At 39.6% G+C, this 22,314-nt stretch overlaps 2 protein-coding genes across 5 annotated transcripts; both read right to left on the reverse strand.

Moving 5' to 3' along the window:
- Nucleotides 1-62: 62 nt before the first annotated feature.
- eif4e2rs1 (eukaryotic translation initiation factor 4E family member 2 related sequence 1) lies at nucleotides 63-9,467 on the reverse strand. Its single transcript, XM_061912886.1, has 7 exons — nucleotides 9,301-9,467; nucleotides 6,742-6,823; nucleotides 6,536-6,670; nucleotides 6,306-6,410; nucleotides 6,089-6,241; nucleotides 4,405-4,541; nucleotides 63-1,151 (listed from the first exon to the last, which is right to left on the reverse strand). Exons 1-7 carry the CDS (start codon nucleotides 9,315-9,317, stop codon nucleotides 1,112-1,114), a joined length of 669 nt encoding a protein of 222 aa, XP_061768870.1. The 5' UTR covers nucleotides 9,318-9,467; the 3' UTR covers nucleotides 63-1,111.
- A 1,220-nt stretch (nucleotides 9,468-10,687) lies between these two features.
- Nucleotides 10,688-20,413, reverse strand: atp1b2a (ATPase Na+/K+ transporting subunit beta 2a). Of its 4 annotated transcripts, XM_061912881.1 has the most exons (10): nucleotides 20,125-20,413; nucleotides 18,559-18,687; nucleotides 18,380-18,484; nucleotides 18,207-18,286; nucleotides 18,012-18,137; nucleotides 17,860-17,919; nucleotides 17,760-17,786; nucleotides 16,466-16,570; nucleotides 11,654-11,749; nucleotides 10,688-11,582 (listed from the first exon to the last, which is right to left on the reverse strand). In XM_061912881.1, exons 1-10 carry the CDS (start codon nucleotides 20,228-20,230, stop codon nucleotides 11,421-11,423), a joined length of 996 nt encoding a protein of 331 aa, XP_061768865.1. In that variant the 5' UTR covers nucleotides 20,231-20,413; the 3' UTR covers nucleotides 10,688-11,420. The 4 variants fall into 4 exon arrangements, with proteins under 4 accessions (XP_061768865.1, XP_061768866.1, XP_061768867.1 ...); XM_061912882.1 differs by lacking the exon at nucleotides 17,760-17,786; XM_061912883.1 differs by lacking the exon at nucleotides 16,466-16,570 and having other exon boundaries at nucleotides 20,125-20,410.
- Nucleotides 20,414-22,314: the final 1,901 nt, after the last annotated feature.

The raw sequence follows: 22,314 nt of genomic DNA on the forward strand, positions 1-22,314 counted from the left end.
ATTTAAAGTATTTCCCTAATATGTGGCAATAGGATAATTTGACAGAAGACTCAGACCTCAGATTCTTTGTGCATTATTTTTTTAAGTTAATTTCATGAGGCAGGCACTCAAGCCTCTTCAAATTGCTAGACAGCAATGAGACATGTATGTATGATTGATAACAGATACAGGGGAAGAGCAGGAGACGTGGGACATAAAAAGTCAGCAACCAGCTAAAAGTCATTGGCAAGACATTTCGCTAAAACAGGGGTCTGCAAACCGCAGCTCTAAAGCCGCATGTGGCTCTTCTGCCTCTATGTTGTGATCCCTCAGATTTTTTTAAACACAAGAGTGAGAACAGTTTGCATTTTTAAAAAGAGTCCTATAATTTCAATCAATCAAAGTTTACTTATATAACAACCCTTCCGACTGAGTCCTCAGGCACAAGGAAGGCAAGTAAAACAGCTTGCCAACAATGAATACTTGCCAAAAATGAAAATACAAAAACAACAAGAGTTGGACAAATTTCTTGTCCTGTAAAATAAAAAATGAAAACGATGAAAACTTTTAAAAGTTTATAAGTTGTGTTAAGGTTTTGTAGCTCATTGCTATTTTCATTCATGGAAGAGGTGGAAAAATGTTTCTTTTGACAGTAAAGTTTGCAGACCCCTAGTCTCAAACAACCACATACAGGTTTCTCTAACACCGTCAGTCTTCCCCAAAATGAACCTCAATCACCCGTATCTTATTGTGGCGTAAGGAAAACTCCAATCATGAGGGACTCCAGGACAGAAAGTTTGGTTCCAGTTGGATGCTTCTCTGCTAACAAAGTGCCATTACATGTTGCTCAAAGTAGTTTATAATGCTATGGAACATCACCTCCAGGTCTCTGCCTCTTTTTGATCAGCAATGGGAAAATTAACAAAATCTGTTTAATGACGTCAACCGGGTTTAATTGGTCCATTGAACGCACACACGCGCGCGCGCACACACACACACACACACACACACACACACACACACACACACACACACACACACACACACACAGCAGTAACTCCAGAATCCAGAAAAAAAACAACTGAAGGGAGCAGTTTGATGGCATCCTGAATGAAGTCAGCTGACACAACCATCAGAGGGAAATTTTTGTATTCCTAAAGCTGGAGTTGTCCCTAAAAACAGAACATACAATTAGTTACATTAAAAGAGCAGCACAACTTGTATTCCAATGAACTAACACATTTGAAAAGTTGCACCTGTTTATGTCGACAACTTACAGTATATACGTATGTAAATTCACTTATGAAGTTGTGGTCCACTGTGTTCGGACTAGTTCAACCGCTTTTGCCGTTACAACACTGAAGCGCTCAAAGGGTTAATTTTTTATTAAAAAAGGTCTGTTAATGTTCACATTTTATCGCAAAGCAGCGATTATTGTTCAGCGTGAAAATGTGCACAGTGACTTTCTGTACAGTTTAAAGCAAACTTCAAATGAAAGCACAACAGTTGTAACCTGATTTCTACCACAGTAACAAACAAAATGCACCTATTTTTTGACTTTTTTTTTCAGAATGATAGTCACCAGAAGACAGATTCGAACATGTGTTAAAGGTTAAGTTACATTGTTGATTTTCGCCAAGTCATAACATGAAATTGGGGCAACAGCTAGGACAAGAATTTAAAAATATCATATGGAGGTAGATATGTAATACGGTTGGATTTTTTTCGCTAACGATGCCAATATCGGTATTCCTTATTGATATCGGTATTAATCTGTATTCGTATTAGTACTATATGTAATTGGTATTAATAAAAATGTGAAAAAATTAAATTTTTACGACCGTTTGTAGTAGCCTACGAGGTTTTACACCACCAACATAATGTAACATCCCATAGCAGGGAAGTCTTTTATCAACCCCTGCTGTTTATGTCTTAAACAAGTCAACTATGTGTGCAGTTCAAGGTGAAATGTAGTTCTGTCATCATCTTGTAAATAGCATACAAATCCATTACTGTGTTTTGTCATAATTACAATTCAACTGTACTGGAAATATTAATTATGTATAGCATTCATGTGGAGAGCTCACATATTTTACATGATATATCAAATATAATCAATTAACATGTTAGGTGAGTATGCATTCTCTAACAATAGATTTTTTTTTTGTGTTAATGTTGCACCCAGACTTATTTGAGTGATGGACCGCAGGCCATATTAAGTGTTGACAGCTACCAATGTCTGCGTTGTATGTACTATATAAATAAAAAGACTCTGAGCAATTGTAATGCTCGATCGCTTAAAGATATAATAATCCAAATTTTCTTGAGTGGATTAATATTGGCCTGTGGATGACTCGATCCCTGAAGCGCTTTCACATTAAAAGTACAAAAAAAATTTAGGGACTTTTGAGGAGGAAATATTTTTGTTACAAAAGTTTTTGTGGTGTTGGTCCTTATTTGTGATTATTCCAAAATGTATTTTTCTTTTGCATAGCAGGGCAGCTGAAATAAATGTGGCAATGTGTCATAATTGCAACAAAACAGCTGGATTAAAAAAACAAAACACTGATAGCTCTATTATTTGTCCGGAATCTTAAAGGTTCAGCCAGACCGACATCATTAGAACCAATACCAAAAATACAGATACTCTGTACACATCCCTATCAGAAGGACAGATTTTGGTTGAAAAGTCCTCATTATCTCCCATTCTCTTTATGTATCTGGAAAAATTAATTCATTAAATGTGAAAGCAATGGTCAGTTTTAGTTTCAGTTATGTCAACAACCAATCCGAGGGGCGTCGGATCAAACGAGATCCGTTATACTTTGAGGGGCTTGAATTGAGTTTTTTCAAGGGCTATGTTTAATGCAACAGGCTGGTGTGAGGTCGAATCATTTTTAACGATTGTAATTATGGTATACTGATAGGGCTGGGCGATATTGGCTTTTATTAACATCGCGATATTTTTATGCCATATTGCGGTATACGATATATATAACAATATTTTGCCTTGGCCTTGAATGAACACTTGATGCATATAATCACAGCAGTATGATGATTATATGTGTCTACATTAAAACATTCTACTTCATACTGCATTAATATATGCTACTTTTAAACTTTCATGCAGAGAGGGAAATCACAACTAAGTCAATTGACCAAAACTGTATTAATTAAATACTCTTCATTCTCTCACAGGTTAGTTTTTAAATGAAAGAACAAATTAATAGTGTTGCTACTTTTTTCTAGTAACACTTCTGCTGCATACTTTGCATATTGATGTTGTCTGCTGAATATCTTCCCACTTGAAGCCAACCACCGCCAGATGATGGACCCCCTGCTCTTTATTTTGGGCCTTTATTGTTCTTCCTCCATTTGTGATCAGTTTCACACCATCTCTCTCTTGTATTGTCACAAGCTCCGCTCCGCTCAACCTGCCTCAGCTAACGTTAGCCATGCTGCTACCTCTCTGGTCGGCGAGAGCGTATGACGTTAGACGCACGAGAGTATGTGACGTATGTGAGAAGGCGGGCTTGTTTTCCGTCTCTGTGAGAATGAGATACGAGGAGGAGTAAGAAATGCCTGTTGTGTAATGCCCGCAGCTAAAAGCAACTCCACCTGCCTCAGCTAATGCTAGCCATGCCAACGTTAGCTCTGGGCGAGAGCGTATGACGCTAGACGCGCAACAGTATGTGACGTATATAACAAGGCGGGCTTGTTTTATGTCTCTGCGAGGAGACTAGAAGGAGTGAGAAACGCCAGTAATGTAGTGCACGCAGCCAAAAGCAACTGTGTGAGAATATATAATCGAATATTACGATAGTCATTTTCTATATCGCAAACCTGCGATATATCGTTTATATCAATATATCGCCCAGCCCTATATACTGATATAAAAATTGAGATAGATAGTTATTGTGAATTATGATGTGCATTTATTAGTAGCAGAGGAATGAGGAAGAAATTGCTATTTCATGTGAATAATTACAATGCACGATTTGGAAAAAGCTAGAAAATGTCAACACCACGTTAAACCGCTTGAAAAAAAATACATTGGTTCGTTCTAATCTAGCTCTATAAAGAAGTAACTTAACAGAAATGTAGAAATTGGAGTGAACTACCAGTAAAAAATATACAGATGTAACGATAAACGGTTATATTGTTAATTGCAGTAAAACTCCTGACGGTTAGTTTTACCATTTCAAGTTCAAATAAACTAAAATTGATAACTGCACTTTGATAAACTCACGTACTGACTGGCACCAGCTCGCTAGCTTAAATGCCAACATGAAAAAAAGAGACATGAATGTCTTTCCCAAATAAACTACACATGTATAAACCCATTACTGTCTGACCAACTAAGCTATTCAATTGTGCATATCAAACCTACAAGCTGTGCCTGTAGGTTAACTGTGGAATTCATACCTGAGGCTGTCGTTGTGGGTCTTGTACTCCATAATTGTATTGGTAGGAAGGTTTAAGACTCGTCTTAAAGTATCTCGAATTCTGGCCGTTGTCGTTTGATCGTTGGACGTCCGATTCCAGATGGAAAGAATGTCCTCCTGACACATAGAAACATACCGGTAATTTTGTATCAACCAGTCCGCTTGATGGAATGTTGTGCCAACAACAATTGAACCAGTGAACAGATACTGATCAAGAACAGGTCCTGCTCAGGTGAAGTTTTAACAATTTGATGTGACCACTTTGATTTTAACCATTAAAGAAAAACTAAATTCAGCCTAAGTCAATCACTATGTGGAACTTTAACTGGAAGTGTGAATAGCACTAACAAAGAGTCACTACAACAGTTATTATTATTGATAAATAGAAGTATCAGATATTTTATATTAACATGCAGTATTTATGACAATAGCTAAATGTCCTATCCGTTGACAAAGACTAAGGTGACGCACATGCGAAATCAGATACACATTTCTGTTTAGTTTTTTCACCTCAGATTAGGGTATATCTGCATTAAGAGTTCATGAAGATTAACGCATTTATGATACAGTAAAACAAGTTCCTGTCGACAACCAACCGGCTGACTGGCGCCCGCATACAAGCAGTTGTCGACATAAATGAAAGCAAAATTAATACATTTACACTCTGACTTTGGCCATAAATGTAGAAAAATGGATGGTAAAAATGAAGTATTTTTTAACCCATGGCAGTTTGTTGACATGGTTTTCCTCAATTGTTGCATATTAGATTTAGATTCTTCTGTTTTCATAAGATAGTTTTATCTAACAGAGCAGCCGATAATTTTTTCGTATGTCTTGACTACAATGACAATAGAGCTTTCGTAGATGTGTAAATCTTTCTTCTGTTGGGTAAGAAGTAAAACAAAAGTTGCATTTTGTTAGTTGCTGTGGTAACATCCAGGTTAATACTGCCATGCTTTCATGTACTGTAGATTACTTTGCACTGAAAAGGAAGTCATTGTGGGCACATTTTAATGCTTTATAAGTAAACTAATTATGCTGCCGTTGTTTCTTGCTGCTTAGCGGTAATGATGAACTTGACAATACTACAAGTAGGGATATATAATGATAAACAGTAATAATTTTAATTGTGATAAAACTCCTGACCGCTACTATTACCATCTTAAATTAAAATGATCAATAAACTGTGACTGAATACTGCATATTTGATAAACTCACGGACTGGAGCCAGGTTGCTATTTTAAATGCTAACATTAAAACAAGAAGCAGTAACGTCTTTCCTCATTACAAAACGACATACCATAATCTAAACTTGTATAAACAAACTGTCTGAGCAACTAAACCTATTCAATTTTGCACATTAAACCAACAGGCTGTGCTGTCTTAAAACAGAGTGATTGTTCCATACTCAGAGGATTATGAGATGGAGTGGTTTTTATGGTGAGTTCTAGGAGCGCTGTATTTTATTTGTGGCGTATGCTAATAATAAAGAACTTCAGTACAAACCAATATTCAAACAATACAAGCTCAGTAAAACAGACTGAACAGTAAGACTAAAACATGCTAAAAGAGTATAATAGTTGCAAAAATATACAAAATAATTCATCTGCGAGTACCTAGACAAGAACTATTTAAATGTAGTGTTTCACAATAGTTAACCATACCTGGAAGCGTATTGACACGACAGCGCCACAAATTTCGTCCCCCACCATGAACTGCTCCCCCAACATGGCCAAAATGATGTTTTCCCAAAATCGGCTTGCTAACCCTTTGCGAAGTCGAATGATCCACTTTCCCCCACTGCGGTTACACTCATCCTAAAGGACGAAAATGTTGATAATATAGTATATGTTTTGATAGACAACGTGCAACTGTCCTTACCTCCCACATGGGCTTGATTCCCTCCTTAAACAGGTGGAAGTCACTATGTCCACTCAGGTCCCCTGGATGGACCAGATGACTATAGAACATCCAGAACTGTTCAACCTGAACCCACAAACAAGCCTTTTAGTCACACCTTTCAAACAGATTTCACTCACAACAAGTTCAAGTTGACAACAATGACGACCCGGGGGTGCATATTATTTGCACGCATGTGTGTATGTTTGTACCGATGCCACAGTGCCAATCTGTCGAATGTTTTGCTCGTAACTTTGTGAGCTTGCAGGACGACTCGGGGTTCTTCTGCTGTACCAGAATGTGTAATTGTACTGAAGAGGGTGTTCTCCTGCAGCCGGACTCACCGTCTGAACACAAGACGGATAAGCAACAGGTGGGAGACAAAACCGGTATGACATGTGCGCAATAGCAAAATCACCTTGCCACGATTATTGTTATTGGTCCTGTCACTGTTGTCATGGTGACACTGCGTCTCTTCCAGTCCCACCTCTTCGTTAGGCCTGAAATCCAAGTAGTGCCATTATTTATATTATATACATAGTTACTTATCAAGGAGAAGTAATCATGCCTAACATGGTGGTAATCTTCGGGAAGGAAATAGTCATGCAATTATTTGCGTCATTCCCTTTCTTCACTAAAATGATTAAGTATACAAGTCTATTAACAAAGGTCCCTTATGTTATCATATATATATATATATATATATATATATATATATATATATATATATATATATCCCAAAGTACAATTGTGTAGAAAATTCCAGCAAGGACCACGTAGATGAAAAATTAAGTCTGGGGCCACTTTTGTACAATTTGTGCATTTACATTTTAAAAACCATTCCCAGTCCCAGGGTCGCGTTCAGGATATCCCTGATCCATCCATCCATTTTCTACCGCTTGTCACCTTGTCCCAGATAGCCTGATGTACAAACCCCGTTTCCATATGGGTTGGGAAATTGTGTTAGATGTAAATATAAACGGAATACATCCATCCATCCATCCATTTCTACCGCTTATTCCCTTTCGGGGTCGCAGGGGGCGCTGGGGCCTATCTCAGCTACAATCGGGCGGAAGGCGGGGTACACCCTGGACAAGTTGCCACCTCATCGCAGGGCCAACACAGATAGACAGACAACATTCACACTCACATTCAATGATTTGCAAATCATTTTCAACCCATATTAAGTTGAATATGCTACAAAGACAACATATTTAATGTTCAAACTGATAAACATTTTTTTTGCAAATAATCATTAACTTTAGAATTTGATGCCAGCAACACGTGACAAAGAGGTTGGGAAAGGTGGCAATAAATACTGATGAAGTTGAGAAATACTCATCAAAGATTTCTTTGGAAATCCCACAGGTGTGCAAGCTAATTGGGAACAGGTGGGTGCCATGATTGGGTATAAAAACAGCTTCCATGAAATGCTAAGTAATTCACAAACAAGGATGGGGTGAGAGTCACCAATTTGTAAGCAAATTGTCAAACAGTTTTACAACAACATTTGTCAACGAGCTATTGCAAGGAATTAAGTGATTTTACCATCTACAGTCCGTAAAATCATCAAAAGGTTCAGAGAATCTGGAGAAATCACTGCACGTAAGCGATGATATTATGGACCTCTGATCCCTCAGGCGGTACTGCATCAAAAAACGACATCAGTGTGTAAAGGATGTCACCACATGGGCTCAGGAACACTTCATAAAACCACTGTCAGTAACTACAATTGGTCGCTACATCTGTAAGTGCAAGTTAAAACTCTACTATGCAAAGCGAAAGCCATTTATCAACAACAACAAGGAATGCCGCCGGCTTTGCTGGGCCCGAGCTCATCTAAGATGGACTGATGCAAAGTGGAAAAGCGTTCTGTGGTCTGACGAGTCCACATTTCAAATTATAATTGGAAACCATGGACGTTGTATCCTTCGGAACCAAGAGGAAAATAACCATGCGGATTGTTATAGGCGCAAAGTTGAAAAGCCAGCATCTGTGATGATATGGGGATGTATTAGTGCCCAAGGCATGGGTAACTTACACATCTGTGAAGGCATCATTAATGCTGAATGGTCCATACAGGTTTTGGAGCAACATATGTTGTCATCAGAGCAACGTTATCATGGACGCCCCTGCTAATTTCAGCAAAACAAAGCCAAGCCACGTGTTACAACATCTTGGCTTCGTAGTAAAAGAGTGCGGGTACGTTCCTGGCGCGCCTGCAGTCCAGACATGGCTCCCATCAAAAATGTGCGGCGCATTATGGAGCGTAAAATACGACAACAAGACCCCTGACTGTTGAACAACTTAAGTAATAGTTTGTGTTGTGGTTTGTGCAGCCCTTTGAGACACTAGTGATTTAGGGCTATATAAATGAACATTGATTGATTGATTGATTGAAGCTGTACATCAAGCAAGAATGGTAAAGAATTCCACTTTCAAAGCTTAAACAATTAGTTTCCTCAGTTCCCAAACGTTTATTGAGTGTTGTTAAAAGAATATGTGATGTAACACAGTGGTGAACATGCCCTTTCCCATCTACTTTGGCAAGCGTTGCAGCCATGAAATTCTAAGTTAATTATTATTTGCAAATAAATGTTTATGAGTTTTAAGATCAAATATCTTGTCTTTGTAGTGCATTCAACTGAATATGGGTTGAAAATGATTAGCAAATCATTGTATACCGTTTATATTTACATCTAACACAATTTCCCAACTCATATGGAAACGGGGTTTGTAAATCCCAAATCAACACGCGCACAAATCAATGTCATTACACATGTATATAAGATGAGTGCTAAAAAATAATTCGCTCAGTGCCTTTTAATTATTGTTGTAGTCTCGTTCGGTGACTTGCTGTGTTGACTACTCAACTTATTGTACCGTAACCTGACCCCTTTATCAGCATGCTAGCATTTAGCCGCGACTGTTTAAGAAGCAATTCTTCGGATATTTCTGAGTTTTATTGCAATCTTACCACTCCAGTTGGTCCATTACTTCCCTGTAACACTCTCTTCTACTTAGTTGACTTTTACAACTTTCTTCTTTGTCTCTTTTAAAACCTTAATTTCTATCGACTGTGCCCTACACACCCCAGAGTTCCTTTGCTTGACGGGCAACCACGCGTGCGCAAAAGCTCAACTGACTACGGCACCCTGTAAGCGACAAACAGTGTACTCTGGGTTGTTTTCTTCAATCTTTAATTTTAAACCAATATGACACAAAACACACGTTATAATTAAAGTGTACAGTTTTCAAAATGGTGACAAAATGATTATAAAATAATAAACATATATTATTATTTAGATTATTCACCGTTTGTTTATCAAACACCATAAAAATAATCATTTACACATTTATTAGACCAGCAGTCATAAAAACGTGATAATAAAATGTTCATAAATCTTTCAAACAATGTTATACAAACAACTAAATTCTGTAGTCATTTTCTTTTTAAAAACATGCAACTGTAAATGGTGTCTTTGGGGATATATCTTCTCTTCAGCAATGCAATAGATACATATTGTTGACTGCCTAATACAAATATTATGCTAATTCAGAAGTACTTTATTGTTTACTAACCCCTGAAGGTCTACCATTTACCCCATTGTTAGCTGACATTTTATAATGCTTATTTAAGATTTAGAATACATTTTAAAAAAATCATATGTGTTCTTGTCTTACATAATAAGGATTGTGAATGATAGACAGCATTCCAAAAAGTGCAGTTCACCTTTAATGTAGGGCAGTTGTAGTATAAACTTTGGGTGGTGCTCTCGAACATTTGTCACGCACTGTATGTCAACTAATGCAAGCTATGCAATTTTATTTATCTCAACGTTTTTGTCTTTTCAGAGTGGCCCTTAGCCTTTTTTGTAATGTTCTGATGTGGGTCATGTTTAATTTTAACTGTATACGGCATGGGGGCAATTAATAACAAGATATCAGGGTCATGCTTTGGCAGGGGCGCCGCTAGGGATTTTGGGCCCCATGAAAATAATCAATCAATCAATCAATCAATGTTTATTTATATAGCCCTAAATCACAAATGTCTCAAAGGACTGTACAAACCACTACGACTACGACTTCCTCGGAAGAACCCACATAAGGGCAAGGAAAACTCACACCCAGTGGGACGCCAGTGACAATGATGACTGTGAGAAACCCCCTCCATCATGGGCCCCTAGAATCCGTCTCCTTTACCCCCCATTTCGGCGCCCCTGTGCTTTGGACACTTGGCCTACGGCATCAAAGATTGGGGTTTTCTCAGGTAGACTTTCTGTTGTTACAAATATAATCCATTATTGGAGACAGCAGATTTGTGACTGTCTGAAATAAGTACTCTTCAATTAAAGCAAAGGTGACAAAGTCATTTGTGTTTTTAATCACGTGGTCGTGTGGGAATAATAGCAGGGAGAAATCAAGTCACATGACATCATACATCTGATTGGCTGTACATTAACAAAGGTGAGTTATGTGTGCATGTGGGTGTGCGTGTGCGTGTCTCACATGGGCAAGAACACTCAAATCCACAGGCTGAGCCAATTCATCATGAATTAAGTAATTACAAGACTGCTCAATTATTTTATGAAAAGACTGCTGCAACGACAACACAATACATGTAACAAGAGGAAACACAATAAAAAGTACTGTTGTGACACCTGGGTGGTTGTGGCTGCTTCTATCATTGTATTGAAACATATCCAGATTTCTTTTTTTTTAATGATCCAACACAAGACCATAGATTTGTGTACTAAATAATGCAACATTTGGCTGAGCTTCCAGGATATGTAAACAACGACTGTGCAGTCTACAATGATTGACTCAGTGTGATACATCGAATCAATCAATAAATACATGAATAAATAAATATACAAATCAACAAATTAAGTGCTTGATTGCATTGGCTGCTGGGTGTGTGGCATTAAACTGTGAGGGATTTTGATTGGTCAGCTTGTATAGAAAAAATTGTTAGGTTTTTTTTTTTGTTTTGTTTTTCAAACAAGCACAATCCAAGATGAAGAACAGCGACAATTAAAGATCAGTTGCAGAGACGAAGAGAGTTGCTGTGATCGACGTCATGGTCACGTTGCTTCTCTACTTGTTGATTCGTAGCTTGAAGGACACGCGGCCAGCAAATTTGTCCCTCTCGCTGCCAGCGGCGAGGGTGTTGGAGTTGACTTTACACTCAACGTTGATGTCAGTGTTAAGAGAGGCGTTCAAGAACTTGACAGCGACCAGCGGCTGAGTGTAGTTCACCTGAGACACATGTAAAGCATCAACAACAAAACTGCACAAGGAGCTACGATGATTATGTAGATTTGTGTTACCTGAGCTTTTTTGCCATAATAAGGGTAGTACATGAGGTTGAAAGATGCATTTGAAGGAAAATAAGCAAGAGGTCCGATCTTATCGCTGTCCTCCATCTGCTCACACACACATGCTCACACTTAGTGAAAAATGCAGTGGTACACGTTTATGTCGACACCCCTCGGACTGGCTCACTTGTGGCGAGACAAGCGCTTAACATAAACAAAACCAAAATCCTCCATTGCTTGCAGATTTAATTTTGACTTTGGCACACAGTATGTGCAGTAAAGGATGGCTGTTATTGTTTTTTTCCATCTGTGCATATTTTATTTAAGTTCTAACAGAGCTGCTGCATTATTTTGTTGTGTCTTTTTAGTGGCTAAAATGTACATATTTTAATGCATGCATTGTGTTTGTTGCTGTGGTAGAATCCAGAATAATACTGTCATGCTTTTATTATGAAGCATATTTTGCAATAAAACAGGAATGTTGTTTTTCGTCATTTCCCTGTCTTTTCCTTGTTTATGGTGTCTGTTTTTTCTTCAGTAATTAGTCCCCAGCGAGGCACACCTGCAACTAATCCCCACTGAGGTGTATTTAAGCTCGTCACCGACAGCTGGGTCCTGCTGGTTATTGTTTCCTGTACCTCCAATGTGCAGACGCCCGTTTTACCTCATCAGCCTTGGTATGTGTTTTCCCTTATTCCTGCAATTCCTCACCTCTTTGTGTTTCCTTCCTAGCATCCCTGAGGTTCAGAGGATTTTTATGTTGGACCTTTTGTGTTCCAGTGCGCCCAGGCCTATTCCCCTGCTGACCACTGAGAGACTTGTTTGAGTTTGTTTATTCATGGTGTGCACTTCTGCTCCATCGCCTTTTGTTGAACTTTTGGACTTATTAAATTATTCTTTTATGATTCTACCTGGCCTCCTGTCTCTGCATCCCGGGGTCACCCCCACTTGACCCGATCCTAAAAAGGAAGTTACTGTGTGCATGTCTGAGTTCTGTGTAACTACAGTAGATAGTAGTTTTGTTGTTTTTTTACGGCGCTCAGCAATAATCATGGGCGTAATATGGGAGGGAGAAAGGGGGACATGTCCCCTGCAATTTTTAAAAGGCAGTTTTTGTCCTCTGCAGTTTTTAACGCCCAAAAATTGTTACTCCATTGAATGGAGATGAGCCAAACATTAGTGCGAGGTGGAAAACGTCCACTAAGGATAAATTGTCCCTTTCGACCGCCTCCAAGCTCATTCATTGGCTATTTCCCCCTGCCTTCTTGCCAACAACAATGATCGACAGCACGCAGCAGCTGACCAGTTAATGGTCAGATGCGAGAAAAGAGCAAGTTGTCCTCCACACAGCAATATGAATCACAAACAAGCAAGACAATTAAAAAAATCCAAGAGGAATCAATGCTCCACTCAACTGTAGTTATGATAGTGACCACTACTATAAAACTTGCGCTAAGGGAATAAGAAAGCAGATTGGACCTGGAGAGGCGCAACCCCAGAATGAGTCTTATGTTCCAGCAGATAAGGTTTGATTCCTAACCAGAATGTACGCTGGTCAGTATGTTCATGCTAAAAATAAGCAGCAAGCCGCACTGCATCTATTAACTGATATGTCAAACATATCAGGTTGGCTGCAATGCTCTCGTTGACCCCTTAAACTTTCCAAGTCAGTGTGCATGTTCTACTGCAAAAAACAAGTATTGATACTAATCAAGATGTATGTGTCCTTGGAACAAATCTTAGGGTATAGTCCAAGATCTTACGTATTTAGGAGTTGTGCTGGATTCACATATATCTTTTAAGCAGCAAAAACTGAACAAAATAACTTTAACGTAGCAAATTTCAGAATAAATAATTTAACAAACTTCACAAAATTTTACTTTATTTCAGGGATTATATCATATTTGAATCACTGTACCACAGGCTGTGCATTGCCAAATAAATCCACACTTAAATTGGTATTCTTAAAAAGCAATAAAAGTACTAGGTAAAAGGTTCCTTATGTACAGTATCATCATTGCAGCATACTCAAGAACTACAACCTACTTCAGGGGTCGGGAACCTTTTTGGCTGAGAGAGCCAAAAAGCCAAATATTTTAAAATGTATTTCCGTAAGAGCCATATAATATTTTTCTCAAGACTGAACACAACTAAACGTGTGCATTTTTTAAGCAAGACCAACATTTCTAGAGTATAATAGGTCTCTTATTCTTTGTAATAACATTGTTATTCTGAAGCTAACTGTTGAGGGGGCGTGGCCTGCGGGCCTGCAGCGATCTGGGGTGTGCCAGGACCAGCCTCGAAATCAGCGACAGGTGCGTAGATGGTCCACCTGAGCCTTGTTATCTAATCACCTGTCGCTCTGTTATAAGCAGCAGCCAGGAGGAGAGACGGGGTTGGGGCTGAAGCCAGAGTGCGAGCGAGAACAAAAGAGAAAAATACAATTGCTGGAAAGCAACTGAGAGACTTATTGAAAAATAAAACGATATTTTAACCCTGAAACAGGCTCTCATGTCGGTGCTTGGTGGTCTAAAGAACCCCGAAGGGGGGCAAGCCCCAAAATAACCAATAATAAATAAATAAATAACTTCCTACCATTAACGCAACTTCTTGAACAGGTGCGGTAGAAAACGGATGGATGGATTAAAAATGCATGAGAATGTTTTATATTTTGAACGTTATTTTTAACACCGTGATTACAAGTGGAATCATTCATTACTTACAGTTTCATGTTAAGCAATGTCAGCTCGGATTTATCCGAGAGCCAGATGCAGTCATCAAAAGAGCCACATCGGGCTCGCGAGCCATAGATTCCCTACCCCTGACCTACTTGATCGAGAAAACTTGATAAATTATGCTGATTCAGTTCTTGTTCATAACATTCTTAAGGACTTACCACCACATGCTCTCAAAAAATCTGTAAACACAAATGCCAACAAGACAACTATGTTTGGATCCAGAGCTTAAATACCGTTTTGAAAACATGTCGGCAACTCTAATTTTCCTATTGAGCGTGTCAAATACATACCAATACCTGTAAATGGAACGGGCCTACAACACAAGAATAATTTTGTACACAATGCCTTAAAAAATGGCTGCTTTGGAGTCAAGATTGTAACCATTCTTTATAGACTATCAGTATAAAATGGAAGTGTATATTTTGAAATACATGCCCTGGCAAAAATTATTGAATAACTTGACTGCTCATTTGGTTATTTAATTCTGTTGAAAAAAGCAACGAACAGACATGACACAAAACTATAGTCATTTCAAATTGCAACGATCTGGCTTTAAGAAAGACTAAAATAAATCAAAAAATCAATTACAGTTTTATTTTTTAGATCAAACAGAGTGAAAATATTAAGTTATCACTCGATTTTTAGGATTAAAATATGGAATCATGAAAAACACAAAAAACACTTTGCTGGACCACATCTGGCTTTCAGACCAGCTTGCAGTCTAGTGTCTAAGGCGTGGACTTAAACGAGTGACAAACAGTTCTCTTAATCAATCTTGCTCCAACTTTCTCTGATTGCTGTTGTCAGAACAGCTTTGCAGGTTGAAGTCTTGTCACGGACCATTTTCTTCAATTTCCTCAACAATTTTTTAAATGTATTGAGATTCTGATTATTTGCAGGTCATGACATTGACCTTATGTGTTTCTTTTCCAGAAAAGTTATTACAGTTTTTGCTCTATAGCAAGACGCATTATCATCTCGAAAAATGATGTTATCATCCTAAAACATCCTTTCGATTGATGTAAAAAGAAAAGTGTCCAAAATGTCAATGTAAACTTTATTAAAGATGTAATGACAGCTATCTCTCCAGTGCCATTATTGGGCATACTGCTCCACATCACCACTGACTGTGGAAATGTGCATGTTTTCTTTAGTCTTCATAAACCTCATCGGAACGGCACCAAACAAAAGTTCCAACATCACCACTTTGATTAATGCAGATTAGTGATTCATCACTGAATATGACTCTTATCCTGTCATCTATAGTCCATCCATCCATCCATTTTCTACCGCTTATTCCCTTTCGCGGTCGCGGGGGGCGCTGGCGCCTATCTCAGCTACAATCGGGCGGAAGGCGGGGTACACCCTGGACAAGTCGCCACCTCATCGCAGGGCCAACACAGATAGACAGACAACATGCATTTTCTTAGCCCATTGAAACCTTGTTGACTTATGTTTAAGTGTTAATGATGGCTTTTGTTTAGCTTTTCTGTATTTAAATCCCATTTTCTTTAGGTGGTTTCTTTCAAATTGGTAACAGAATGGGAGTCCAGGTTCTGCCCATTTGTTCTTCATTTCTTTTGCTGTGCATTTTCTGTTTCCAAGAAATGCTTTAAGTTTTTTGTCTTGACACGTTGATTTTTTTCCTTGGTCTACCACAGGGGTGTCAAACCCATTTATCAACAATATCCTGAAACGCCGCCGGCTTGGCTGGGCCCGAGCTCACCTAAGATGGACTGATGCAAAGTGGAAAGGTGTTTTGTGGTCTGACGAGTCAACATTTCAAATTACATTTGGAAACAGAGGACGTGGTGTCTCATGGAACAAAGAGGAAAATAACCATTCAGATTGTTATAGGCGCAAAGTTCAAAAGCCAGCATCTGTGATGGTATGGGGGTGTAATAGTGCCCAAGGCATGGGTAACTTACACATCTGTGATGGCACCATTAATGCTGAAAGGTCCATACAGGTTTTGGAGCAACATATGTTGTCATCCAAGCAACGTAATCATGGACACCCCTGCTTATTTCAGAAAGGCAAGTGTTACAACAGCGTGGCTCAGTAAAAAAAGAGTGCGGGTACTTTCCTGGCCCGCCTGCAGTCCAGACCTGTCTCCCATCGAAAATGTGTGGCGCATTATGAAGCGTAAAATACGACAGCGGAGACCCTGGACTGTTGAACGACTGAAGCTCTACATAAAACAGAAATGGGAAAGAATTCCACTTTCAAAGCTTCAACAATTAATTTCCTCAGTTCCCAAACGTTTATTGAGTGTTGTTAAAAGAAAATGTGATGTAACACAGTGGTGAACATGCCCTTTCCCAACTACTTTGTCACATTTTGCAGCCATGAAATTCTAAGTTGATTATTATTTGCAAAAAAAAATTAGGTTTATGAGTTTGAACATCAAATATCTTGTCTTTGTAATGCATTCAATTGAATATGGGTTGAAAAGGATTTGCAAATCATTGTATTCCGTTTATATTTACATCTAACACAATTTCCCAACTCATATGGAAACTGGGTTTGTAGTTTTTTTTTTTGCTTCCATATTAAGTTTACTGGCAGATATAAGATAGAACTACACGCTACATGTTATTTGAAATAGAAACAGCGGAGGATTTTAGCATGTGTGCATGCGCAAGCCAATCTGCCCCATAACAAGAAAATAAAGAAAAATAAGGACTTTATTGTCTACAGCTTTAACATAACGGTGGACTTGCGCAAAGCTCTTCGGGTAAACCTCTACCATATATGGAAATATCCGCTGATTAATTAAGGCAAAGTACGGCATTAAAGTGTCAAATTCCAAACGGCTCATTTAGAGCAAGTCTGGAAGACAGCGAGGTTGTTTTATAAATATCTCTGGCATACCTATATGGTTTTATTTCCCATTTACGGGACTTATGCAGATCTCAAATACACAAAAAACGGTACCAACAGGTTAAAGTTATTTTTGCCTAATAAGACCCCTTTAATTTTACACATCAACTTGCAAAAGGACTGGAAATGGAAATTAGCCATAGGCTATAATCTCACATAATTATGTCAAATGTTCAATAATATTCATGTGTTTGAATAAACTAAATCTAAAATATTTCATAAAACAAACCTACCTTAAAAATGATGGACTGTAAATATATTCGCAAAGGAGCAAACTTACAACATCAGCAGGGGATCCATTAATTTCCCCCCAATTGTTGATGTTGTGGACCTCAGGAAAAGTAGCTGTTGCAAATACGTATAAACACAATTTTATGTAAGTGCAAAGTTTGTCAATTTTGTAAATGTCGTTTTACAAATAGAGCCAACTTCAACTACTTTTGTAGAATGCTACGGTTCTAGTCAACTGAAGTTCTACTCTGTTCTATCGGTCTTACCAACTCATCTTTCCCCACTTTGTATAACTGAGGGACAAAAGAGTGACAAATAAACATAGAACATAATGTAAAAAAAGACTACAAGACAAGACAGGCCTACTTTGGCTCCACAGGTGACAAAGGGAGATTGTCCATCCTTTCCTGGAAACATTCCGATCACCTACACAAAAGAAAGCAAATAAGCAGTTATTGACTTTATCGTCAAATAAAAGCATGCCCCAAAAAATACAGGCTTACAAAACTGTAACCTACCCGGTTAAGCTTAATGAGCACACAGGGCTGACCTTGGCTGTAACCATACAAACGATCAGTCTTCCCAGAACAGTCCTCCAACATTGTTCTATTAAACTGACAGGAACGCTTTGGATTGTTCTTCACCTGCAGAGGGAAAGACACGTGAGACAAGACAAGCAGGAGGGACAATCACATGAGAGACAACGGACGCACCTCTCCGCTATCCTCTTGGATGAAGTATTTATCCGGAAGGCAGTTGTCGTTCATCTGAACCTGCTGGCTGTCATTGTACGCTGAAGCGGGAAATTGACCAAGTAGTCATTTCATGTAGAAACATATTTTCTTTTATCAGGGATCAGGGATCATTAATATATGACTCTGCTTACGAGACAAAAACCCATCCAGATTTTGCACAAAGCCATTCCAGCTTTGCACGTCTGACGGGGAGAAAGTTATCTCCAGTTGATCCCCCTTGGGACGAATCATCATCCCTGAAAGACCACAATACAGTTTCAGCCAATCACAGTCTAGATATACCTTCTCAGCCAGTCACTGCTTTTCCTACCTGGGGTGGTCAGGCGGTCCTGCCAGGTGGGTTTGTAGTCGTCCAGCGTCAGCAGCATGGTGTACATGGTGAGAGCAAACATCCCAGCCAAAAACAGGTAGAAGACCAGGTAGAAGAGCAGGATCAGACCTAAGGGGGGTTTATTGACACTCACAGTATTTTGGTTTATTATTTTCGTCCAGGACAGTGAATTAACCCCCTCCCCCATCATGGCTCTCAATGTATAATCCTCTTGTGTAGTTTAGCCCCACCCTCTGCCCATGACCTAATTCATGATGAATGGAGGGGGAGGGCCTAATCTGCTGCTCATCTTCTTACTGGTTTTTACCTATTGACACTTTTAACCCAGCCAGCAAAAGACTGAAGGGCCTTGTTGACAAGGAACACTTATGGAGTGTGTTTTCAAGCTTTTGGATTGTCCTTAATGGACTATGACAAGTCTCCAGAATCCAGGACCAATAGAACTGTCAAAGGGGTGTTCAGAGAGCATCAGATGAAACCATGCATTCCAGTCCACATGGTCCCAGACACCACCAGGTCTCGTGCAGACTTAAAGTCATTAAAAGTGTTGCTGTCTGCAGCAGATTAACGTGTATGGACTAACAGGATAGCTGTGATCCTCACACTGATCTGACACAGCACAAGTGGGGCGTCTCCTCAATCCCCAAAAAAGGGGAAAGTGCTGAGCAGACGTCGCTAATTTCACTTTGGAGGACACTTTCATACACTGCTTTAGACAAGACAGGCGTTAAGTAGGTCACCGATATGGGAAACGGCTCACGTTGACCATTCTTATGTTGCGACATGGAAAGTATATGCGACAATGGCGGATTGTTTAAGGTGACATCATCAGCGGTCCCCAGAAGTATGGAAAATGTTTGAACAGATTACATTCCACTCAACCACATCGCATCAAATAATCCTGATTAAAGCGCGTGCACACACACACACACACACACACACACACACACACACACACACGTTTTCATTCAGTTGATGCTTTCCAGCGTGCATGTTTGTGTGTGTGTCCTTCATCTTGTATCAAGGCCAGAGTGCCACTGGTTTGGTACATGTATGACATCATCACAGGGTATTATGCAAAGAGTGGATGTATTTCCGTTTTGTGAAGCGAGGATGCAGACATGGTTGCCAACAAGGGTCAGATGAGAGCCAACAGGGGGCTGCAGATTGCGGACAAGTGTCTGAAGAAGATAATTGACAACACCGCACAGAAATCAAGTCAGAATCCAAAATCACGCATGGCTGGACGCAAGTTCTCACACCTCTACGCTGCCACGATAATATGCAAATGAGCACCATGGCTTTTTTTCAGGTTGCGGTCAGGTGACACAGGCAGCATCCAGCTCGCATTGTGTTCTTCTTGCACATTGTTGTGTTGCTGCCGCAAGACACACACGCACGGTTGTCATGTCCACAAGTATGGCACGCAACCTCTTTTGCTTCACAAACACACACCAATAGAAGAGCGTGCATGAGATGTATGTGTCCAATTCCATCGAGCATCACCACTGTACACGATTGTGCGCGCGTGCGTGAGCGACTCACCCCAGCTGGACGCAGTCCGACCCATCACCTCGTGAGTTCGCGGGTTCCAGAAGAATTCCCGCCAGTTGCTCGCGCCTTTGCGGTCCTCCTGCTTGTTGGCGGACATGATGGAGATGATATGAGGATGATCGGGACACGCGCGCAGGAGGATAAAGCAGCGCGTGGCAGACCGCGAAGATGGCGTTAACGATGGCGATGACGATGATGATGAAGAAGAAGATGATCGGTGAGAGGAAGACGGAGGACAGGATGATGTCACGACAGTACACCCTCCCCGCACCGCGTCTGTGCGTGACGTCACACATGCACTCCTCGCTTTGCCAATCAAAAGAATGCTTCAGATTAGACTCCACCCTCTGGCTCATAACGGCTACGTCACGCACGTGCTTCAATGTCGTCCCATTGGACCACCAGTTTATCAGGTGTTGCACAGGAACTAAACGTTTCATAAAATGTTTATTATATTATTTTTATTATATTAGTTTGAGTGACAGTAATCCCCTGCTATGAACGTTTATCCTCATAAAAGCCCAAAATGGTTGTATATGTGTCAAAATATTTTAACAGTTAAATATTTTTCAACAACATCCATTACAACCATAGATAAAAAGTAATAATTTCTTTTTTTTTTATTAGTTTTTGCCATTAAAGCCCTACGAACATTTGCTGAAAATTATGTTTATTTTCCACGCATGAGCAATGAGACACAATTATAACCCCATTCACACTACTCTTTTATACCCATCTCAATTTACCAAGATTATATTCATATCATTTAAATCAACATTCTCAAACTCTCAGTCCACAGGCCAATTGCGGCCCGCGAGACGATATTTTGCGACCCCAACCTTAAAGGCCTATACTGAAACCCACTACTTCCGACCACGCAGTCTGATAGTTTATATATCAATGATGAAATATTAACATTGCAACACATGTCAATATGGCCTTTTTAGTTGCAATTTTAAATTTCCCAGGAGTTTCTTGTTGAAAACGTCACGGAATGATGATGTGACGGACTGTTAGGAAATATTAGCGCTGCGCACACACACAGCTAAAAGTCGTCTGCTTTAACCGCATAATTACACAGTATTTTGGACATATGTGTTGCTGAATCTTTTGCACTTTGTTCAATTAATAATGGAGAAGTCAAAGTAGAAAGATGGAGTTGGGAAGCTTTAGCCTTTAGCCACACAAACATACGGTGATTCCTTGTTTAAAATTCCCTGAGGTGAAGCTTTCCTATGGATCAGAGCGGTCGAGCGAACATGGATCCCGACCAAATGTCAACCAGCAGTTTTCGGTGAGAAAATTGTGGTAAAAACTCGCCACTTACCGGAGATCAGCTGAGCTTGTGCCGTCCATACAGCTGCCGTCGACTTCCATCAGACACTGGCCTCAAGACACCCGTGGACAAACCCCTCCGATTATCAGGTACTATTAAACTCACTAAAACACTAGCAACACAATAGAAAGATAAGGGATTTCCCAGAATTACCCTAGTAAATGTGTGTAAAAACATCTGAATCTGTCCCAATGTAATCGCGTTTTTTTTTTTTCTAGTCCGTCGCTATCAATATCCTCAAACACAAATCTTTCATCCTCGCTCAAATTAATGGGGAAATTGTCATTTTCTCGGTCCGAATAGCTCTTTTTGTTGGAGGCTCCCATTAAAAACAATGTGAGGATGTGAGGAGCCCTCAACGGGTGACATCATCATCTGTTAAAGGCAGGGCTTTTCTATTGGCGACTAAAAGTTGCAAACTTTATCGTCAATGTTTTTTACTAAATCCTTTCAGCAAAAAATATGGCAATATCGCGAAATGATCAAGTATGACACATAGAATGGACCTGCTATCCCCGTTTAAATAAGAAAATCTCATTTCAGTAGGCCTTTAACATGAAAGTTTAGTGCAGTCACAAGTTTTTATGAATGGCACTTTTCAGAGTTGTGTGCAGAGCTGCAAGCACCAATCACAGTGGGGAATGTGCCTCTCGGGGGCGGGACATCCATCAGGGCTTGATGCAAGAAGCTTTCTCAATGAGTAAAAGTTACAGCGACATTGCCATGGTGAGTTTTCTGGCGTGCCTGGCTGTCTGTCTCATTTCTATTGGGTACACGCAGACATTTGAAGCAGCGCGCTGTGTTCATAACACTTCCAAAACAACATTTTTAAGTTGCTGCCCAGC

The sequence above is a fragment of the Nerophis ophidion genome, linkage group LG10 (genome assembly GCF_033978795.1).
Source record: "Nerophis ophidion isolate RoL-2023_Sa linkage group LG10, RoL_Noph_v1.0, whole genome shotgun sequence".
Lineage (NCBI taxonomy): Eukaryota > Metazoa > Chordata > Actinopteri > Syngnathiformes > Syngnathidae > Nerophis > Nerophis ophidion.

Coding starts and splice junctions, on each gene's coding strand:
- eif4e2rs1 (XM_061912886.1), bottom strand. Junction 6,242..6,305: donor GAATCAAGCCCATGTGGGAG/GTAAGGACAGTT, acceptor TTCGTCCTTTAG/GATGAGTGTAACCGCAGTGG. Junction 1,152..4,404: donor ACCCACAACGACAGCCTCAG/GTATGAATTCCA, acceptor TTCTGTTTTTAG/GGACAACTCCAGCTTTAGGA.
- atp1b2a (XM_061912881.1), bottom strand. CDS start 20,230: ATGTCCGCCAACAAGCAGGAGGACCGCAAAGGCGCGAGCAACTGGCGG. Junction 18,688..20,124: donor TCGGACTGCGTCCAGCTGGG/GTGAGTCGCTCA, acceptor AACCCCCCTTAG/GTCTGATCCTGCTCTTCTAC. Junction 18,138..18,206: donor TCCAAGAGGATAGCGGAGAG/GTGCGTCCGTTG, acceptor TTCCCTCTGCAG/GTGAAGAACAATCCAAAGCG.